Source organism: Temnothorax curvispinosus, unplaced genomic scaffold (genome assembly GCF_003070985.1).
Source record: "Temnothorax curvispinosus isolate PA1 unplaced genomic scaffold, ASM307098v1 QBEX01001437.1, whole genome shotgun sequence".
Lineage (NCBI taxonomy): Eukaryota > Metazoa > Arthropoda > Insecta > Hymenoptera > Formicidae > Temnothorax > Temnothorax curvispinosus.
Window position 1 is genome coordinate 83,754 of NW_020211217.1, and position 23,860 is coordinate 107,613.

Consider the following 23,860-nt stretch of genomic DNA (forward strand, 5'->3'; position numbering starts at 1 on the left):
CTCGTTTACGCTGGCTTGTCCGTCGCGCGATTCCTTGCTCCGCGTTTGCGTTCGTCTCTTTTCGCTCTCTCTCTCTTTCTCTCTCTCTCTCCGCCGTCCGTACTTTCAACTCCCGTGACCGATATTGATCCGCCAACGTGGCGCGGGGCCGCTTCGGTTATTACTTTGTGCCCATATAGAAAGACATGGCTCACACGTGGTGGCCGAAATGTGATACAATATGCAGTCATACATTGTTTTATAATGCGTAATCCGCAATTAATAAATAATCTTTTCTCAAAGTTTATGACAAAATTTAGTCGTCGCAGAAGAAATTAGGATTCTTGGATGATACCTCATATAATAAATTACACTGTCTCATATCGAATTATCCGTTGTAAAGAAATGTATTGTATAATGCCGTACCGCTATATTTGCAAAACGTCTCTTAGCAAAAAATGTAATAAAAAACACAAAGCAATAAAATGTAAAATGTCTCCGGGGGTGTGTGTTCAGGGGAAATGGTAATTTAGATTTACCGATACGCGGTGGCAAACATTAGCATAAGTGCAAAGTACTTCGTACTATAAGTAACTTCGTGTAACGACTGCGTGTCATGACTATATAAAACTAACCAGCAGGGGACAAGCATCAGATGTTGTATAGTCAGTATAGTACTTTTTAATGGTAATCTTTCTTGTGAAGTTCGATGAGTCGCCATTGTCTACCGGAAGCTATCAAGGAGGTGCGTGAATGTATTACGTGTATTACAATATTAATATATGTATATTAATAACTCTGGTTGGGACCGAATCGGTTCGTGATTCGCGCAACGCGCAGAGCGTCGCACTACAGAGACGCGTTATACTATTCTCCTGTCTGCTGCTTTATAAACGTAATGACCGCGCATTTTCAAAGTCCCACGGAAACGGCACTTCGTCGCGTCTTCCATTTCGGAGAGCGTGGCGAGCTTCGATTCAATTTCAACGTTCCAGACTGTGGACAGGCGGAGAATCCGGTACGGGGGGCGAGCGGGGGAGGATGGGATTTAGTGGAAGGGAACGAAATGTAAGAGGTTAATTGGAACAGATAACTGCGTCTGCGTGTGTCGATGTGCTCCTCTACCTCCCTGCTCTCACCCTGCCTTCACCGCATCCCTTCGGCACCGCCACTTCCCCTTTCTCCCTTTCACCAGAGCCCTCGGTCACATTTTATCCAGCTCTTCGTTTCTTTTTCATCTCCTGTCGTGCAGTCCGCCCTAACCGAATCCGCTGTTACTTCTTTACGTGCGCCGTAAGCGCTTTCTCCTCCGTCGCATCGATGTGGCCGTCCGTCATTAACGGTTAACGGCCATCGTGAGGTCGTACCGTCGCGTCGTCGTCGAGTGCGGGGCATCTATTTAGATTAGGATATACATAATGCCAAAGTATACACGGCCGCGGTAAAGATAGAGATCCCTGGAAGACGAGAGAGAGAAAGAAGAAACGAGAAAAAAGAGCGGAAAGCGATGCCGAGGAGCAGCCGCTACGAAAGAACGCCCTGGAGAAAACACGCAGCGACTATTCAGCGTCTGACCAATCCATCACTTCTTACAATACAGCTCGTAGTCAAGTGTTCGATCTTTATTTTTTTTGTATCGCCACCTTTTTCGACCTGGTTCCTGGTGTGAATAAAGTGAAATGAAAGAAATCGCGATCTCCCCTCTGTCGCTATTTCCTTAAAGCGTGGCTAATTTGCGACGAAGCAGCGGAAGGAAATCGCGTCGTCACGACATCCAGATCTCGAGGCTCAAGTGCCTCTAGAGTCGCAGATAAGAGCAATGAAAGGCACACACGGACGTCGGTTGAGTTAGAGCGCGCCGCATCGTCGGCATTTACATCGCCGCCGACTTGGCCGCGCGTTACGAGGCGATGAATTACTTATAACCACCTCGATCTCACACACCCACGTGCGCGTCTCTCCGGTCGTATCCTTTTATCTTCTCTTCTGACTACCATCGCGTCTCGCCCGAGCGTGCGCCTCGGCGTATAAATATCGCGCATTTATAAGCAGTCGGTGACACTTAGTTATCGTGGGATCGCTAGCGGTCGCGCGTACTCTGGCTTCTCTCTCGTGCTTTTGCGCTTAATGACTAGAATATTCAGAGATTCTCGAATATAAAAAAGATATCGATATATTTATAAAAAAGCAGAAAGCGAAATTTATCATTTCGCATTCAAATAATTGTATATTTATTTGGGACACGCTTTCGGTTAGCAAGAATTTTTCTAGAAATAAAAATTATAGACTATTAGAATTTATATAAATAAAAGTTTATAATAGGATGTTTAGACGCGATGATTTTGTTGTTTAGAAATGCAATGCTTGATCGCCTGATCAATTGCGCTTATTGTTAGCTATATATGCAGGTCCTTGCACTCGCGACATTCTACGATCGCGATGTCAACGTTTGTTGTTTTCGATTTCAGATGATGGATTATACATGGACAGGATGGCGACTTTCGCGACGTGAGGGGATGTTCACTCGGCTCGCGGGATTGTGTCTCTTTGTTGCGATGCTTGTCGCACAAACGTACTCTATCATTACACAAAGTTCATAGGTTCGCTATGTTAGTAACGATCAGCAAGTTTTTGCTAAACTTTCCCGTCACGTTCGCGGTCTATAATATTCGTTCGAGGTATAGCTCAGCCTGAACGGATATTCTTTTCTATTTCATACGCGACGAATAAAAACTTCTCGATAGCACTCGCGTGATGCAAGTTAATTTAATCTACTGCATCTGTTAAATATTTAAAAGACAACGGTACTTACTCGGAATTTCGTTTAAATTTGTAATAATCCAGACGTCTTATGCGACTGATTTTTTACTACAACTAGATTTTTATTTATAACTGAAATTTTCAATCATCAATAAATCATTAGTTTATAATCTCAGAATTACTTTGTCATTGTAAAAATTTGAATCGATAAATTAACATGAAAAGAAAATGATTAAAAATAGTTAAATCGGTCGACGTTCCTAAAGAAAATTTCGTTCAATCGCGATTCACGCTCTTCATTGGTAGATAAGATTGCCGGACGGTTGGTCGTTGACTCAATGACCGTACAAAAGGCTTTTTGCAGATCCAAAGACACGAGGCAAATGGAATAGCGAATCGGAGAGTGGAACGGAACGATTGTAGCAATCAAAGATCAGATGCCATGCTTGGACATGGTCCTTCGTCCTCGGGACGAATCCCCCAACGAGGGACGAGCAATCGTTGGAAAAACGTAATCTCGCGGAAAAATATATCAACCGATGTTCCCGGAGAATAGAAAAAGGTTGGCTCGCATGAACGTCGGAGTGAGTTGGCCGGAGACGACTTAATCAGATTCCTGAATACTCACGAAATATCAAGTATTAAACAGCGCTATTTAGCAATCGTTTTTATGTTTTATTTGATGTCTTCCGGCAATTCCTATCCTACCGCGCCGTTCATTGAGGAGCTCGCGCCCGGTTTGTACGTTCAACCGCCTAACGAGCGGAGTTTACGGAAAGGTCCCCCAGCGGGGCGCAGACATTGCCGATAATAAAGGAGATTGGCTCTAAATTACGAAGTCCGCTGCAGACGGTCCCGCGTTAAATGCCTCTCAGCGACAGAACAGAACAGTCGCCGAATCGGTTTCTATAGTCGGTAGGTGGTCCGCTTCTGTATTCTCCGTTCGCGTTCGCGAGAGAGACTCCGTTTCCGTCTTCGCCCGTGTCTCGCAGTCTCGATTTACCGGAGGCAACGAATGGAGGCCAGAGGCGTAGCTATCCCGGTTCCGACGGTCTAAGGGAACTTGGAACTAGAGTTCGAGGAAAAGAGGCACTTCTTGCTACGTCCGTGAACGGTGGAAGTGGTAGTTGGGGTCTCCCTCCCGATTGTCTCCCGACAAGCCCGGGAGGAGCTCCACGCTCCTCCTTAAACGACTAATTGCGTAATTAAAAGGAAGTTAATCCGAGCCGCGAAAGCGACGTTCGTTGCATAAACAGACGAGGAAATCCAATGGCGCGTTGGAAATTGAAGAAGAGAGGGCGGACGACGCGGCGAGACGCGTACACGCGTGTGAGTGTGTTCGTGCGGAGGCGACGAGTAATTTAACGCCCGACGAGATTTATTAAAATTCGTTTTGGATATATCCATGCGGGTGTGCGGTGCGTCGAACGTATGGCCGGTCAGTCACCGGACTAAATGGTCCTTTGTGTGTCAGCGGATGCGCTAGCCTGTTGCCAATCCGCTGATAAAGTTCATAACCCATTATCGGCATTAACGTAATGCTGCACTTTCGAAAATAGAGAATACAATGGAGATTATCTGGCGATGCGAGCGAGCGAGCGAGCGAGCGCGCGCGCGCGCTCGAGGGACCGGGGCTTTGTATCGATGCAGTGCACGAGCGAGGAAAATTAATTAATTAATTCTCCGAGGACGTCGAAGCTGACGCAAGATAAGAAAGCTGATAGAATAATGTAGCATCTCGCTGTGTTTAATACGCCGGAGTAATTAATTTGCTCCAAAGAGTCGTTCGCCTTTGTGCTGTTACAAAAGATATTAGTGCCTCGGCCGGGCGACGTTTGCGAGGAAAAATCGTAGAGGGAACTCGTAGAGGTGGTCCTTAAATGGTAGACAATTTTCACAAATAGCATAGAAAATACAATGCGCACGCGAGCCATTACAGTGCAGCCGGATGTGAAGCGGTAATAATAATAGAAACGGCGAGAAATCGAAATGCTGTACACGTGACGCAGTTGCATCTACTGGCAACAGTAACGCTAAGAAACACAAGTTTCGAAATTATGAATTTCTTTCAAAATGAAAGATATAAATATTACTTTTACCTTTTTAGAGTTAATAATTGTCCTTCTACAATCCATATCTAGCAGCTTACAGTTAAAGCTATAATATTGCCGTACGTATCTTCTTACAAGAATAATCCCATATTATGAAATTTACATTGAGATCACATACGCGAGAAATTTTACGAATAAGTTATTGTCAAGTTATAAAAATACGCAGAAAGAGATCACTATTTGTTCAGTCAAGTCGAGAGTATCGCTTAGTAAACATTTTAAATATAAAAGAAATTAGTATATAATAAAAATATACTGCATTATTGCTGCAGAATTTAGAGAACAAAGGGATATTTTCCAGAGATAATATATATTCCCTTTACAATTAATCCTGACGATTAACGACGAGATTAAGAAATGTTCAGAAATCCGGGATTTTATGGGACATTTTCACATTCATTGGATGTGCATGTTGTGTAGAAAAATTCCCCGTATATCTTGACTCTGCCTTTTTCCTATTAGAAAAGTATTAGGTGCGAATCGTTCGGGCGGAGTAAGTGCGAAGAAGCGGATCAAGGGACGACTAAAACCCCGAGTCACTCGAACAGCGCTGGTTGTTGCTCGCCACGGGGGTGGCGAGGATGAAAAATGCGTGGTGGTCAGCGGCGGAAGCGAGAAAACCTTCGGACGGAGGCGGAACGCGCGCGTCGGAATCGCTCCAGGAGGGTGGCGAAGTAGGATGGGAAAAAGAAGACAAGATAGAGAGACAGAGAGAAAAACGTGGGGAAACACGCATGCGTCGATAAGGACAGGATACGGAGTGGTTTAAGAGCGATGGTAAAAGTGCGGTGAGATATCCGAGCGGTGGAGAGCGGAGGCACCGACATGTTGAGACGATGGAACCGTGAGCTTACACAAAGAGGGAGAGAGGGAGAGAGAGAGAAAGAAAGGCGCGGCGAAGAGCGGAGGAAGAGAAAGAGTAGGTGAACACAGGGGGAGGCGCGAAGGTAGCAACACGAAAGAAGAAGAGAAACGGAGGGCGATGGAGACGGCGAGTCCAGGGGGAGGGGGGGCAAGAGTTGGAAAGAGGGTAGCGAAGTGACGGTAGGAGGATAGGGTGTACGAGGAGGGGCGCGATTGAGCGTGGTTGTAGGCGAAAGATACGAGGCGGAAGCTACGAACGCCCGGTCTGGGAGTAGATTTTACGAAAGCTAAGGCGGCCGCAGGGGGGCAGCGGTGGAAGGCGGCGGGAGCCGCGCACGATGCGCTACACGAACTGATGTCCCTTGAGGTCAGCCTAGCGTGACTACCTATCAATTGCCGAGACTGCGTCTGGGCCGTCTAAGTGACGCGGCGGTGTGTATGTACACTCGAATATATTCCAGAGGTATTCCCGACGTCGATTCGCCGCAAATGCGTTCGGGTAGCAACGCGCGACCGCTCGACCGTAGCTACGTGCACCCGACCACCGCAATTTCAAGATTCTTATCCCGCAATACTTTTAGATATATCGTAAGTGCAAATTATTTGGAAAACCGTCGCAGAATATATATATATATATATATTCTGCAAAAATTTCATGCATGTCTAATATATGTATATATATGTATATATATATACATATATTAGACATGCATGAAATTTTTGCGACAACAAACTGAATACCCGATTATTTATCTGCCACAGGAAAATCAAGGATTTTATCACTGTACTATCGTTTATCATTATACCTCGCATTCTCCACGTACTCGGTCCTGCGCATGTTAAACGGCTTACATACCAGAAATTTCAACAAACGCACGTAATAAATCGCTGTAATGTGGTGCAAAACCTGGAATTGCAGGTACTGCATCAGTTTTCCCACCGAAACGTTGATCGATGCTCTTACATTCCCGCAATCAACGCCGTGTCGCCCCTCGGTTCCCAGAAATCGATCCCCGCCATGTGCATCATCAGGAGCAGCGGCATAATAAAGCGTTCCGACCCCTTGAACGCGGTTAATTCCGCCACGTCTTAACGGGCTTGTACCCGGAAACGGAGTCTATCCTAGAAGACGGTCTCGTTTCTATCCACTCGCGGCGGTTTTTCGGAATCATTCTCTCCCCGGTTCTGGGTTCTAGGGGCGTTCAGGAGTTTCCCCTACTTGTCGGGGGCAGGTAAATAAATGCGAGTGGAGGTGTTGTTTACACGTTCTCCCTCACCGCGATGCGTCACCGGACGAAGACATTTTTTTTCTTATCAAACTTCCCCGGTAAAACGCGTGATAGCGTATCTGAGATCTACGAGCGTGCGCTCGGTCTGTTTTTTTCGCATGTCCCGTTCGGCATGGGGGTATCCTGAGCGATGGAGTGACAATGTGTTTTCGCCCACAAAACGGTCCCGTTAATAACCGTATCGCAGCGGGCTGATTTCGTTAATTAATAGTGACGTGGAAGATTACGTTCGCGCGTCGACTTCCACGCGAGCCGAGCCACGTCGAGCCAGGTGGTCGATCGTTAGCAGTTTCGAGTCCAATGGGAATTTCAGTTGCCATGGCTCTTTTTATTTATGGCATCAGCACGGCACAAGAAAAGTAGAAGTGTTTAGCACCTTGTAACCTTTGCGTATTTCGCGAGGTAGGCGAAATACTCTCCATTAGAAGCGTTTTTTTAGGTCAAGCAAAATTCTAAGAATAACTTGTCTCTAATATTAAATATATGAGTTTTATAATGAACTCGTTGAAAAGTGTATAAAAAAGTTTGTAACATTCAGCAGACCTCTGAAAAGTTTCTTTCACAGAAAACCTCGTTGAGAGTCAGTAGTTTAGGGTGTTCTTGATATTTGATGACTCGCAGTTTTGCCCTGAACTAATAATTGCTCGAGAAGTACTGCTACCGGAAGATAAAGACGAGCTTTGCTTATTCAGCAAAGTGTGATTTATAACGTTTCGCAAAATATATTCCATGTACATATAATTCTTTATACTCTAGTGTAAAATCACCACGGAAATATATAACGGATAGATTAATAGAATATCACGATTAACAAAACACGCTATCGTTCTTCCCTCGCGTCATCTCGAGATGTATTATGAAGACCGCGTGGAAAAGAACCAAACTCGTTGGTTAATCGTTACGTTCTCACGTATCGGTGGCTCTAAGCGGCGGCGGCGGCGGGCCCGGCCAGAATACGATTTGTCACGCCGATATATCGAACGTGCTCGCCGCGCGCCGCGCGTAGAGAAATATCATCGGTGTACCAATATCCCGGTAAGTGGAATATTCCGGTGGGAAGAGAAGTCGTACCATCGCTCATCCAGTGTAGCGTAACATAGAATGTAAAACCCTTATCTCCACCGAGAGAATTCTCCGCGCACTTTTCTCTCTCCACCTCCCTCATCTTTTTTCTTTTCCCTCCTACCCGCCCGTCAGTCTCTCTCCCTCTCTCTTTCTCTCGCGCAAGAAGTATATATCACTCCTTCGCGTTTCTCTCTCTCGGCACCACTCTCTCGGTCGTATACCCTCCTCATATCGCGAAAAACCGCTGCGTCTCCAGCGTTACGCTACAGTCGGCTAATATCGAACGATGGAAATCGTTCGCTCGCGTCTGTAAAATTCCCCGCGACGTTCTCTTTCGGTGTCCCCGCTTGCATTTCACCGACGCGGAAGCAGTTTAGGATATTATGGAAATACGATTTCCATTCTTCACGCTGCCTATCCGTGCAACGGTAGCTTGCTCTGCCTTCCCCGTTCTCCCTTCCTTTCGATTCCTTTCTTCACCGTTCAACCGGGGGCGATTCTATCGTTCCGTCCGCCGTTGTATCCGCCACTGGACTCCGAGCGAATACGCGTCGTTACGGGACAAACGGTAAACGAGGTAATGGTGCCGCCGCGCGATACGCGATGTGCATAAAATGGAATCTCGGCGTTAGGGAGCGTCGCGGAGTGGTGAGAAGGACCAGCGACGAGGGCGGTCGAATTGTGCCGAGCGAAAACCAGGGCACGAATAGTCGGGAGAGACGTGGCCGCGCTCAGGGAAGAGATAAAAGATAGACAACGACGGGAGGAGAGAGGCGAAAAAGTGCTACCGAACGGAGAAAAACGCGCGGATGGAGAACGGGAACGAGAAACGAGAAAGAACGAGTCGCGGCGGAAGCGGCAAAGCGTGGCGATGAAAGAGGAAGAGGAAGAGAGGAAGAGAGAGAATGAGAAAGAGAGAGAAAATGGGAGAGAAAGAGAGACAAAAGCGGAGAAGAGAAGTTGCGAGGGGGTCGTGTAGGTGCAGCTATAGCGGGTAGTTGTTGGTAGAGGACAGGGTGATGCATGGCTATGGGGTCGCCTGCTTCACCGCGAAATGTCGGCGCCGTGCAGCCGCCCCGCGCCGCACGCCTTTTACATACTCGACGTACCCTCTCTAAACCGCCTCTCTTCCTCCTACCGTCGCTTTCTCGTCCTATGCTCCTTCGCCACCCTCGTCGCGGCTTCCTCTCCTCGGTATCACTTTGTTTGCCTTTCCCGCGGCGGGCCGTCGCGTCGTCGTGCGCTGCCTTACTCGCGTACACACTCTTCTCGCCCCCGTGCGTGCATATATCGATCGCATGCTCGGGGCCCTCTCTCTCTCTCTCTCTCTTTCTCGCTCTCGCATACCGCTCGTTCCCGCGATGCATGCCGCGTTGCTGCATCCTTCCCTTGCCGCGCGTATCTCGGGTGTCACTCGCTCGCGACGACAGAATCCGTCGGATTACAACGTGTGTTTTCTACGAGCCGCGGCGAACCGCGCTCGCTAAGACTAACGCGCGCGGATTTCCGGGCTGCTTTGATTGCTCTTGCGGGGGCAGAGCGCGGCATGCGTGGATTTCCGAGTCCTAGACGCTCGTCGTTATACCCTCCGCCTGTTTGCTTTGTGTCTCCGCTCGCACGGTTACGGAGAGACAGACATCCTTGCCTCTACCGCGCGCATATTTTGCGCGCTCGTCAAGATACGGGTAAAGGGCCGCGTTTCGAAAGGCTCTCAACGGTGTTTCCGGCGCGCTGTAATGGTGCGGTTACGGTATGCAGTCGGTCCGCTTTGCGTTAATTTTAATTACGGAACGCCGTGTGAATTTATGCGCCACTTTGCATACTTCGCGGGCGTTGCCGTAGAATTTTGGGAGATCTGCTCGTTCCGGGACGCGCCGGGCGCCATGAATGTATACGCAATGACGCGCGGTTTCGAAGACATATTTTAGTCGCGCTCGTTATCGCGTGGCGAACAGGTTGTTGGGTGCGCCGAAACGACGCGACGCGCGACAACGTCAGAAACTGGGCTCTTGAGGAGCCTGAATATTTCTGAGAGAACAACGTGGAAGATATTCCTCTCTCGTTTCACTCGTCTCAAATCCCGTCTTCAGTGCACCTCTCTCGCTCGTTCGGTATCGATCGTCGTACACGCGAGGCGCAGACTTGAAACGAAGGCGCGGGCTTTCGGCTTCGCGTTCGTCCACGATACACAGAGGACGGCGAAGATTGCGCACGACGTTCCGTGCTCGCTGTAGCGAAGCGCGCGAATCTCGGTTCGACAGTTTAAGATCCGTGACGTGGAGGAGAACGGACGGCACGTCGAGCGAAAAACAAAGATGGGTAGTAAGGGGCTTGACATGTCGAGTGCATGCCGCGGACCGATATAGCTCGCAGCGCACTCGAAATACAGTGAGGTTCGACGAGTTCACGCTCGAAGGATGGAGTTAATGACGGGTCGTTTCGAGGTGCACGTTGATATCGATCGACGCTCAATAGCACACTTGATTTAAAATGGCGAATTTGAATAATAAATATGAATAGCGCAGTCGGTTGATTCAATTTAATACTTCAATTATTTTTGCATTATATGGAATTGCCAACAGGCATTTAAGAGCCATGAAATAAGGTAATAATTAATTTCAACATATCAAAATGTAGAATTGTTCGAAAACTTATATATATTCCTAATTTTCTAAGAAAGGAAGTTATAAAATGCGAACCAAAATGCATCCGAGATTTTTGACAGTTATTCAGTTGTATCAGAAAAAAAAAACATCTCGTCTACGACTTATCTTTACGTATATAAATTTATAGAATGGGTAGGGTTCGAGTAATGATCCGACAGTTTCCGTACTTATTGCAAAACTACAACTGCTTGTTCATATTCCGCCGAAGGAGCCCGTTGGGAACGAAACGTTAATCGAGTTGTAAGTGCGAAACTTCGATCTGTAACCGCGCGTTCGGAACTATACCTCGCTGCAGTTTGCCACTCAACAATCGTCAATACGAAATCCGGGCGCATAATCGTAACAACGTCTCTTACCGGACGTGACGTCGTGGTAACGGCGGCGGCACCGGGTTGTGAAAGTTATCCATCATCGAGTACGCGTCGTGCTCGACGGACTTGTGATCGAGGCCCTCGAGATGGTCGAGACGCAGCAGCTCGGCTTCCCGCGGCGAGTGTAGCTCACAGTGGGCTACGTGGAGCAACGGCCTCAGGGAAGAACCGCCTTCGCATCGTTGCTGCCGCGAAGGCGGCCTCGCCACCTGACGGTCTAGACCACCATCCGCAGCGTGGTGTTCGTCGCCCCAGACCTCGAATTCACCCGCCGCCGAGTAGTCGCCGAATCCGCCGTTGCCCTTCACCGTTGCGCACTTTGCGGTACCTTCGGGGCCGAGTCTGGGGCAGGAGGAGCCCCTGATACCCCGTTCCCGCTCGACCGCGTCCTCGCGTCGCTTCTCCTCCTTCCGACGATATTTCACGAGGTACTCCTTGGTCGGCAAGGAGAACGACAGGCTACCGCGACGGGTGGATCGTCGGGATGTCAGATTTCCGACGGGCGCCGCACGATTGGCATCCAAGTCCCGCGACGAGGCAGTCAGCTTCTTCGCGAGGATCGTTTCTACGATCGCATATCACAGGTTCACGCGGGACGGACCGTTTACCGTGACACGCTGCCGTCGTCCTCGGAGGTGACGTTGATCGAACTCGCCGCGAGTCACGTTCGCGAGTTCATTGATCCTGGACGTTCACGGGTGAACGCTTCGGCAGACTTGGTCCCGCGGGGGGAGAAAGACTCAAGACGCACGGGCGCGGGAGTCGTTTAATGTTAAACACATTCCACGTCCGCCGCGTAGCAAGGAGGTGGAGTGCCAGAAGGGTGTCGCAGACTCCGCGCTACACCGTTCGCACAGCCGGCAGCCAGGCAGGCAGGCAGGATGGCAGGCACGACGACAGGGGGAGAAACTCGCGTACGCAAACTTTGTTATCGATCTGTCAACGCCAGCGAGAAAGTTCAACTTCCTCCCGCGAGCGATGTTCGACACAGCGATTCCGCGTGACCCGAACTTGGCGTCGACCCTCTTCCTCGACGATCTCGGCCGACACTCTCTCGAAACGTGCTCCGGATCGTGAACGAGCGTTATCTTGCCCGCGAGAGACGCCCTTATATCCGACGTTCATTCACCAACGGTTCGGCAGGTACTCCAAAATCGTGCTCACGACACTCCACAGAAAAAAAAGGAAAACACCACTATCTGACCGGCTACGTAATTTCACCACCTAGCCACTTGGACGAAACGACTGAAAAAATCCCGAGAGATTGCCGGCGTATCTCCTCCTCGAAGCCTGGTTGGTATACCGTTGAGCGAGTCGAATGGCTTTCAGCCCCGGTGCAGCTGCCGCGCGCACAGCGAATTCCGAGCGCGCGTTCAAAGGTAGGCACGTTCGGCGCGCGAAGCTCCGCGACGTAGAATTCAATCTGCACGTTTCGGAAAACTGCGATCAGCCGGTTACGCTCTGCGGGCGGCGCGCGCTCGCGGGCATTCTCTTATAGCCGCGGGCGCTGTCGGTGCTCGGTTGTGTGAAAACTAATTGGGTCAGCGGGCCGAGAAACGCACGCAGATCCCGCGCTGTTGTAGCTGCCGGAGAGAGCGGCGTGATGGAGTGGAGCAGCTCCGAAAATCCCCGGGCTTTATGCCGACGGGTCGCGTCAGCGGAGGATAAGGATAGACCGTCGGACGTCACCTATGGGATTCTCGCGCGCGGCGACAGAACTTTCCGCGACAGCGCTCCGACTTTTCGCGAGGTCGATCGGAGCAATTTCCTCCGCTCAGTCCGCTCCCTATCCGATTCCGAAGTGTCACGTCGGAGTTGCCCGACTGTTTGTCGACTCTCCGAGACTTCCCAAAGTGATTTAGCTGTCGTCTTCCGGAGAAGAATCGCCGATCGTTATCGGGAGCCAACGACGCGGTCGTTCCATGGGTCGCGCGCGACGCTCTTCGGGGTTTCCAATTTTCACAGCCGTGGTGACGCGTGATCGGGACGCGATTAAAAATCGCTCGTTGTTGCCCCGTTTGTCCGTTACCGGGTGCCGCGACCGGACGCGGGATGTCTCCTCCTTTCGCGCACGACGACGGACGGGGGTCGTTAATCTCTCTCTCGGCTGGTCGCGCGGAGACGCTGCGAGTGCGAGAACGGCACGCAACCGCGGCAGCTGCGGATCAAAGACTGAAGGCGCCGCAACGCCCGGCACGAAGTGACACTGAACGTCCCCACCATCGCGCGAGGCCAGATTCGGCGCGTGCGCCCACGCGCGTCACCAACCCTCACTTCTCCTCGGGGGCCGGAGACTCACCCTCGTTTCGGTATTGCGACCCTTTGCGAGAGAACGCCGCCACGCGGAGGGTGCGGTCACTACTCGGATCGTCGCACCGTGGTCGTCGGCCCTTGATGATGCGCCTTCCATAAGGGTCGCGGCCGCTTGGGTGTCGATAGCATAAATCTACTCGTTTCACGGATGACGCGCGTAAAGAACGCGATGGCGCCGTAGACTCCGAACATTTTTCGCCCCTTCTCACTTATTTTGAACACATTTTTTATCGGAATGCATATAAAACTGTTAAATGACAAATTTTAGTCTCAGAGTACACTCGATTTAAATTATGTGTATATAAATAAATTTCTTTTCGTATACAATCGTTAAGATGTTTGAGATATTATTTGTACTACCAAATTAATATTTTAATCTCTGTTAAAGACGGAAGATAGTAATGTATAAAATGGAGTAACGTTGATTAGTATTTAACATATAAGACAAATATTCCAAAATTTTGCGTTTAGATCGCTACTGAAATGTCATAAAAAAAAGGAAAAAGCTGCGATTAAAGACACGCTATTACTGGATTTAATTTGATATCCTAGGTTTGTTCTGCCGCAAGCATAAGTTTTCGAGGTACTATATAGATGCAGTCGCGGACACACGTAATAGACGTGTGCACGTGTAATGCTACCCTTGCTATGGCCGAGCGGCGAGAAGAGAAATAGCGATGCGCGTGCGCTACGACAGGGATAACTGGAGAGACGGGGTTGTAAAGAGAGAGAGATAGAGAGAGAGAACGAGAGGGAGGGAGAGGGAGAGAGCTGCATGGTGGTGGATTTCGTGGACGTCGAGCACTTGTATTTTCGATTCGGGGTCAAAGATCGCGTCACCGCGACCCCATTCATTTAATGCGTCCTTAAATTAATTGATGTGTTGTGCACCGTTACGCTATTTCACTTATTTTGATATAAATAAGCATGCTAAGTCTATTTTCATTCCTTATCCGTATTTTTTGATATTAACTTAAACATGTACTGAAGAAATTGCTGCAATACTGCGACTTAAGAAAGATTGATCTCGATTAGACTCCATGTTATTTATATTATAAGCGGACACATCCCGAAAAATCTAATTTTAATTTAAACACAAAATTTATTCACTGCATTTAATAATGTTCTATCTGTGATTATTTCTGAGGATTTTTTGAAATACAATACATATGTATGTAACATATTAATCACTTAGCAACATAAAAGTAATTCACGTTACTTTCATGCCACGCTTCACAACAGTTTCATGCCAAACAATTCTGTAGCTTGCCAAAAGTGATTAACATCGAATTTTGTTTAACGCAGAACCCTGTATCAACTTGCGGAATATACTCAGCTTAGTAAAGTTATATATATATAACTTTCATTATTAAAATGTATTAACGGTAAATCCGATTAACTATTTTCATCGTGCGTTTCGTCGATAAGTCAAAATGCAACGAAATTAAAATAAGTATCAAAGTCTTTTCGATAATAATACCTTACGCGGGATACTTTTTAATACAAAATAAATTTCTCAGAAAAGTAGATGCTTTAATAATATTTCTAATAAAAATGCAACTCGGTAATGATTCCACGAATCTTCTATATGCGGAATTCTTATATAGGTCAATTCAGATAAGTCATTAATGGCATTTTAATGCTGAAAGGCGTTCTTATTAGCGTTCTGCATAAGCTACTCGCGTGAAACTTATTCTCCGTGGAAAAAAGAAGCAAATAAAAAGTCTCTTCTCAGCGAGAGACGCGACGTAGATTCGCGTAGAATCATCGGGCGCTTTAATCGCCCGACGCCACTTCGCTCCCTCTCATAACACAACTCGTGAGAACGATCGGAAGGAAGTTTAATTATCTCTTCAGTGCATCGCGCCCCGCGGTCGTTGATACTCACTCCGCGCCTGTGTGCACACATGTACGCGCATCACCCTCACCTAAATACATATCCACAAATATGTGCGTAAACGTTCGTTCAATGCGCGCGCACACACGCGCGTTCCTGCGTCGCGTCGACGTTTGAGAGGTAGGAAGGAAGATGGATGGAGAAGTTGTTTTATCCCCTGTTGTGCATCCGCCAAAATCCACCGCGGTAGCCTACAACGTTTACCCTTTTAGCGGCGGCGGCGGCGGCAGCGGCGGCCGCCACCACCACCCATTGCCACTCACGACGTTCACCATTCTTCGGTGCCCCAAACTATCGCCCCGGAACTCCGAAACTCCGGGCTGGAACGCGCGCGTCGTGTGTACGCGCGGGTAGATGGAACACGGTCTCGTATGATCCTGGATGGGCGGGAGGGGTGCGGAGCGAGGACGGTAGAAAATTTGCGACAAGCTCTTTGATGTTGCTTAAACAGAAAACGCCAGCTCCCACCCACCCCGTCCCGTGTCGCTTTCCGCGCACCCCCCTGCCGTGTCGCGGCGTGTAGGACCTTCCTTCCTTCCTTCCTTTCGTCCTTCGTACCTCGTGTACTTTCCCTGCTGTCCCTCCAGCGCCTATACATAAAACGTCGGACGTCTTTGAATCCCGCCCTCTCTCTCCTCCTATCCTCATTCTCCTCGTCGCGCCCTCTTATCGTGCATCTCCTTAGTTCTTTAGTCCTGGTTGCTTTGTGACGCGGCTGCCTGCCTGACGACGAGGACGAGGACGACGACGACGATGGAGATATCGCTTACCCTCCTCCGTGCCATAAGCACTCATTTGTTCTCCTTATCTCCTCGATAGTCACTTCTCTGCCTTTGGGACGGCGACTTGCCCGGACGTGCGGGAGCGTCCCCGGCTTTCTTCCCGTCTGTCGCTCGGTGGACGACCCTGAAGACGTTCTGCATTGTACAGGGCGGGCTTAACTGACGGTAGTGAAATAAGGAAATAAATTGAGAAAGTGAGAGCCATTTCCCAAGGTCATTTCGAAGGCATCGCGAAGTTATTCAGAATTTTTAACCGTCGTGAAACGCGCCCCTTTTGATGTAATACCTCTCCGATGTTATCGCTTCGGGGCAGATGGTGGTTTCCTTTAATTGAAGTTTCCCTGTTATGGATTTTCATGTTGCTTTCCAGTGACTCGTCTCGCGATGGAGTTTAACATATAGATTCATAATATTTTGCGAATTGTCTTTTCACAATTTGCGATATATTATTACATTACTATTTGATTTAAAATAATTCTAGAAATGTATGCTTAATAAAATAATAAACAAGTATGCAAGTAAGTCGATGGAAAAGCAAACTAAATATTATTCCATGTAATATTTGAATGCAATAATAACTTTTTGCTCGTGTTATTACTTTACTCGAGCTTTCTAATTAAATTCGAAATTCGTTTCTATTATCCGGCATGTGTAAACGTTGTCGCCTAATTTTCTTAAGTTCATTAATTGAATTTTAAAGTAATTTTCTTAAAGGCTTCTCCCATTTGGAAATCCAGCTGTACAGTCGTATATAGCGGGAAACGCGCTAGCAAAATGAATCATCTTATGCGAATTTCATCCTTTTGTATTTAAAAAATCCTGATCAATAACGCCTTGTGAATGTACTTCTGCACAATTAACAATACTTCGTTATTTCATTGATGCGTTCTTGCGACATTTGTTGCGATGACATTATAATACGCCCCAGTTTCGCCGTTTATGTACCGTATGGCTCACATGCGATAGCGTTATACGCATGCATACGTCGGATTACGTTGCGTATCGTTTCTGCGGTCGTGACATACAGCGTGATGCAAGCTTTCAGTGGACATTCTATTTGCATGTCAAGAGAGAGAAAGAGAGAGAGCGAGAACAGTTTACAAAATCTCGAAATTAATAATTTGATATAGATAAGAGAATGAAGTTAACTAAATAAAATTCTTAACGACATTAGAAAAGTGCTAAGTGTAAGAGTAATAATACCTTCAGAAAAATCTCACTGCTTGTGCGAAAGATGCAAACCGTAATATATTAACGTTTTACGTGCTAATAACGGAACAGTTGACTTTGCTTCACAAGAGACCGCCATCGAAAGCTTCGAGAGATCCGAATTATAACATCATGGCAAGGAGAGAAAGAGAGCACGTCGTCATTACTGACGAACCAATTTTCTGCGACGCGCGTTACATCTCGAGTATCCTCAGTGGGATTTACCGAGCTGCGAAGAGAACCCAAAGATGTGCCACATAGACCGTAGACGATCGTGGCGAGAATGTGATCGCGCGAGGGAGTGAGAGAGAGAGAAAGAGAGACGGAAAGACAGAGAGAAGGCGGACGGAGAAGTCAGCGGAAGAATGGTCGATTTCATATGAATGCATTCCATGCAAATGCGCCGGCGAAGATAGAGAGTAAGAGAGGAAAAAGTTGCGGAGCACAACGGAGGGACGCGCGGGAGGACGGAACGTGGGGCACGGCGATGCGAAGATAATTGGGTGAATACATTTGGGCCTGCGGTGAGCCGGTGGAGGAGATATATTCCTCGACCGGGGGCCCGTCCTCTCCTGCATTATGCACGCGCGTACGTACGCGACATACACGCGGGAAGACGACACAGCTCTGTGCACGTACTCCGTTCGAGGGAAACGAGCTCCGCATTGGCGATACGACCGAGTCTCAGGTAGCTGATTTAAAAAGGAGAACGACGGGAAGAGGAGAGATTCCCTCTTCGAGGACCTCGAGCGAGTACATCGCTCATCGCTCTCGACCATTGTCTCGCCCCGGCGAGTGTTCACTTTGGCGAACGGTCGATAGTCGAGAGGATTGCGAGACCCATTCTTGTATGTCCGTGGTCAACTGATGCCTTATATCGAGAGATCCTTCCACAAGTGCGGACGAGATAATAAAAGAGAATTTATCTATAGAGAGGAGATAGATATAAAAGCGACGCGAACGCCACTTTTTATATTTCTTGCGAAAAAAAAGGAACGAATTTGCATAGAAGTTAATTCCTAAAATAGTTTGCATATGGACGCGATCTATATTTTTCGATAGAAATAAAAGGGAAAGAAAGAGATAGCGAAATCCATCGTATCCCATGTTTTATTTGTATTGAGAAAATACGAATGAATACATAACGACGTTCATGTGCAAAATATTTTAGGAATCACATTCCATGCAAATCTGTCTATTAGGCACTGTTCAAGTCTCAAACTATTTTATGTATGAATATTTTCATTGACAGTATCTTGTCAATGAAAATAGATGAGAAATGATATGAACGTATTTCAGTCAACGTCCGTTAGATATGCACATAGCGTAACAGAATCGGTCGTTTATGCTCGCAATTCCGCCGAGATGGATCGAGTTCACGGTCGATCGGCCGAGGGGATAGGCTTGGTGATTTAAAGAACGGAACGGCAGTAAGGAGCGTCCGCGGAGGATCGTACAAGCGCCCTAGATATGCCATACACTGGGCCATTGTCTAAGCCACGATCGCTCATTAACCGCGCATAACCGGCGCCCTGCTCGCCGGATGACGAATCGATCCGCGAAGTCTGTCGCGCCGCGCCGGGCTTCTCTCGTTCGCGTTCTCTCGCGTTCGGTTTGGAGAGGCATCCCCGGCGCGGCTCGCTTAATATCATATCCCGGCGGATATTATGATGTCCGCCTCTCCGCGCGCGCGCGAGAGAGAGAGAGAGACCGGTTTACCTAGCTCCGGACGAGCGGCGGCAGGCGGCATAATTCAAATCAGGTCCTGCGTATTGCATTTACCGCCGCGCGGGCCTCGCCGATAACGCAGCGGCGTTTGGCCGGATGCCAATCTCGTTCCCCGCGGATATTCCCTGGGGCCTCTATCTCTCCTTCCAGTTGTACGCTTCTCTGCAGTTCGAAAGACATCGGAAGCGCGAAAGGTATATCGACCGCGTGTGCGCGCGGGCGAAACTTTATTTCGCCTTCTGAATAATCTGAGGCTTGGAACGAAGACACTACCGACAATTTGCCTTCGCTCGGCTCGTGTCTCGAACGTCCTCAGTATCGTCTAGCCTTTTGAATTGTGCGTCGTGAACCATGCTTGAGAACATCTAGTATAACGAGCTTTGTCTCGACATAAAAAATTCCATATGTAGATCTTATGCACACTGTGAGAACATTGAAAGTGAAAAGATTTTGTACTACTATTACTAGTATAACTGTGCTGTAAAATATGCGGATATGTTTATTAAGTTCGATCATCAGGACGAAACGACACGACTCCGTCGTGCGTGGAGCGCGACAGCGGAGCGGAGTTCGTTCGACTGTCAAGCGAAACGACGAAATCTCCGCGTTAATCTTGCAACACGCGGGCCGGTCGAATCTACGAGTGATCGGAGTCGGTATCGGCGAAATTCGCGAACTAATAGGACTGACCCGACCCGGGCTGCGGGTCCATTAGTAAATTGAATCGGCCATTAGCGAGGCGGGCACCGGGATATAGACGCTTCTCCAGACGACCGACTTTAAAGGGGATTCCACAATGGAGATGCCCACGCACCATATCAGAGGTTGGCACAAACGCGTAATCGTACGGCGAAACTGCGTTACACGTATGCTCTCTCTATCTCTGCGCATTCCATATCTCTCCGCCACGGGCCGCACTGCGGCGTTAATCTGCTTTTACGTTCTCCACTTGCCTGTACGCGAGCGAGCACACACGTATGTGGTGCACGCGCGATCACGCGCCTCGGTGTGCCGAAAGATCGCGTGGAAGTAGGTGGGTGGATATACGTATGTACGTACACGTGCGTGTTTCCGGTGAGCATAAAGAGCTCAACCGAGATCGCGGTTGCTGCTGGGTGCAGGGTGACTGGGCTCTCTTGCGGAAGCTCTCACTGGTGCCCGACTCACTGCAAATAAAGCCTCACCCGGCCGGTTTGTTTGAAACATTGAGCAAACGTCGGTTGTTTAACCGGGCGGAGAAGCTAGACAACGCTCGAACGGCGAAAGAGATAAAGATAGTCGGGAGCGGAAGAGAGAGACAGAAAGAAGGGCAGAGAGAGAGAGAGAGAGAGAGAGAGAGAGAGAGAGAGAGAGAGAGAGAGAGAGAGAGAGAGAGAGAGAGAGAGGGAGAGAGAGAAAGGGGTAGAGGAAGAAGGATGGAGGACAAGCATGTCTTTAACCCTCCAACGGTGCGCGAATCCTTACCGAATCTATTTATTGGCTTGCTTCTGGGAGGAACACCGGTGCGCATTCAGCTCGTCGCGACGACTACTGAAGACGCTAAGACGGATTTACCAGAGAGTAGCTTAACAAAGTTCGCTTGAGAGCGCGACGAGCGAGTCTGCGTCTTATCGGAGACTTGCGTGACTGCGTCGGTTATCGGGCTCTTGGCGGAGTTTACTCGACTTTTTCGGCAATGATCACGAAGTAAGTAAGGGACCCGTAGCTCTCTTCTTGATAAATAATGTACGTTTGTGTCGACTTACAGCACAATGCACCGAGCGGCCTAGAGATCTCGAAAACAATCATGTCAAAGATATGTAGGAAGACTCGCTTTGACAGTTCGAGTTCACCAGACAACATTATTTGATAAAGTGTCAGCAACGATAACACATCGATCGGTAACAATATTTACTAAAAAGATGTAACTTAAAGATAAAAAAAATCGTGCGTATTTAATGATACGGCGATGCAAATCGAGATAAGCCGAACAGTTTGTCAATTACATTATACGATCGCAAAGTTTTATATCTCTTTAATTGCAGGATCTCCATAACTACCATGGTTTCGCATATTCTAGAAATATATCGACAAACTTCCGAATGCGGTTACGGGTCCAATTTCGCTATTTTTGTCAGTGGCCCGCCTTCGCGATATCTGCCACTGGAGAGAAATAAAGCCGACCGGCATCCCTCGATCCTATCCCCGTGGCGCGATATTGCGACGTAGGGGTGGCCGTGGATACGCGTTTACAGGCTCATCCATCCTACTCTGCGGAGACGCTCCCCCTTGACGAGGAGTGCACGACGGGCCCGGGTTATAAAAACGTTATTGTTTTCCACGCACACGCGCGCGCGCGCGCGCGCGCGTGGAGAACGAGAGAGCACTCGCTCGATCGAGGATCGTAATGCCGACGAATGTCTTTCCGTCTCGAACGTGATGCTCTCTCTCTCTCTCTCTCTCTCTCTCTCTCTCTCTCTCTCTCTTTCTCTCTCTCTCCCCGCGTGCGCATTTTATACGTGAACACCTCGTTTTCCCGCGGCTTTTCACGCCGCCGCCGACGAAATCGATAGCCATGCAATCACGTCCCTCGCGAATTGTCTGCGCATTGATGTCCCGAGTGAGACCCAAAACAGGAGAGTTTCCGGATGTTCCTCTCAAGACGCCCCCGTTTGCTCGATTTACCTCTCACATAACTGACAAACGCGACTGCTTAATGACTGTTTAATCTCTCGTTTATATATAGTTACAGTAAGCCAGTTTAGACTCCGTCTGCTAACCGTCCAATTATAAATTCTGCTTTGACGCCGTGAACAAATTCAATCTCTTCCATCGTAAACAAATGAATATTTATAGGAAAAACTGATGTGTTACGTATGAGCGGACAAATCGGAAAAACGTAACGATATGATTTTTTCATTTTATGAATAATACAAGAATTACAAGAATTGATTATAGAATCTAATTTTATCTGCAAAATTTGGTATAATTCTTTTACAATTCTATCCTTATAGAAGTGATAATTTTGAACGAGAACGTGGTTTGTAGTAATTCTCTGTTAATATATCTACAAGAGGCCAAAGTTGATTTTTGTCTCTTAACACATCTATAATACATATATTATTTTATAGACGTTAAAGTAGAGAAGAAGCTACCACCTTCTCACGACATCTTAACTATGTACCGTCGTTTGTGGAGCCGGCTTCGCAACGTATCGCTGCTTAACGGTCTGGAAAGCGAAAGACCATTACGGGGAATCACACGCTCGATGACACTCTTCTACTTAGGAAACCATATTAGGTCGGCCTGCCGAGTGCTTAAATCACCGCGCGCGATTCCGAGGTGAAGGGTCGATCTGGATTTATGTGCGGTTACCGCGGTCACCGTGAGCCATTGGAGGGAGATTCGCTTTCCCTCCTGTTACTCTCTGTTGCCACGAGAGACCGGGGTATGCCGAGATTTTTTCGAGGGAAGGTGCCTCTTGTTGCGCGACGATATACTTAAAGCTTTGTACAAAATTTTAGACTCTGGCAAACCTCTCGCAATTCTAATCTCTCTTTAAGTTCTTGTAACATTTATTGCATTCATATTTGCAAATTTTCAAAACTGTCAAATAACATCGCCTACAAAATTTCTGAACAATGTGTTATAAAATGTATGAATTTAAACGTAAAAAAATATAAAGTAAAAAAATAAATAGCAGAGTTTCTTTATATAGCTTTTTTCGGTAAGAAACTCTGGAAATATTACCCAAAGTTCATTGGTTCTGAAAGGATATGCGTTCAATATGGTTCTCCCCTAAATCGTTCGACTGTTCGTGTCATTTGGTAGATTGCCCGGAAGCCGTATAAATATTATACGTATGCGTGACACACAGTGGGAATTACGCGTGTAGATCACGATGTGCCGAGAAAGAGTACAAGGGAATTATACAAGAGAGTGTGATACTTGAGTGTTTCGATCGAATGATCGTAAACGATAGCGTGTTGCATGTATCTGGCTAATTGCCGCTGTCACTATTACGAGCTATACAATTTTATGCCGATTTGTATCCCCGCTATTTTACGCGCATTGATCGCGCGAAGAAGCGTTATGGGTTAATCGGTAGTTACAGGCCACATTTTGCTAGGTCGACTATACGTCTTGCATTACATGGACGAGCCGAAAATAGCGGAACATCAATTTTCTAAATTACAGTAACTCGATGAGGATGATCGATCGCTGACGTCAAATTTAGCAAAGTTATAAATTCATTTCAAGAGACGGCCCCGAGATGACTATTACAAAACGCCCCACTTAATATCGATCTATCCGCAGTTGCGGACTCGCGTGGAGGCTTGCATTAGCGAAATTTCAGGGCGAGTATTGTGGGATATCTTCGGCGAAGATTCGAGAGACCGTTCCTAAACGGCATAAGTTCCGCGGGGCACAAAAACTGGAGGAGGAGCGCTTAACGACAATGGGTATGCAGATAGTATGACCCGGTTTGCCGAGAGGGACGACGTAATTAAGGGTGTCTCTTCCGAAGGCATGGACGACCATTTGTTTTAATAAGATGCTCGCGGAACTTGGGTAAAGCGACTTCTTTTTAGAAAAGTGAGTTTGCTCTCTTTTCCTCGCCTCGCAGTTTTTCCCCCAAAAATTACGAACGTTCACGATCAATGACGAGTCTTGGGTCGGACTTGAGTCGCGGTTAGATAAGTGAATAGCCGATATCGCGTTAACTGCAGTAATTACTCCACGAAGTGATTCAAACGTTCGTTCGTTCGGAACTGAGAAGTAAGTACGTCGCAGAGTTTTTGCGCAGGACGCGTGATCAACGAATGAATCGTTTAATGGCCTAGCTG

General features: G+C 47.8%; 1 protein-coding gene across 8 annotated transcripts in view; it reads right to left on the reverse strand.

Annotated features, from left to right (window-relative positions):
- Positions 1-23,860, reverse strand: part of LOC112463596 (teneurin-a) — a 332,312-nt gene that overhangs the window by 71,537 nt on the left and 236,915 nt on the right. The window contains exon 1 of one of the 8 annotated variants that reach the window (XM_025030120.1): positions 11,091-13,255. The exons of the other annotated variants lie outside the window; for them this stretch is intronic. Within the exon in view, the coding sequence (XP_024885888.1) occupies positions 11,091-11,146 (56 nt within the window). The 5' untranslated portion in view covers positions 11,147-13,255. Of the gene's footprint in view, positions 1-11,090; positions 13,256-23,860 lie in introns of those variants that run through there. 8 annotated transcript variants of the gene reach the window in all.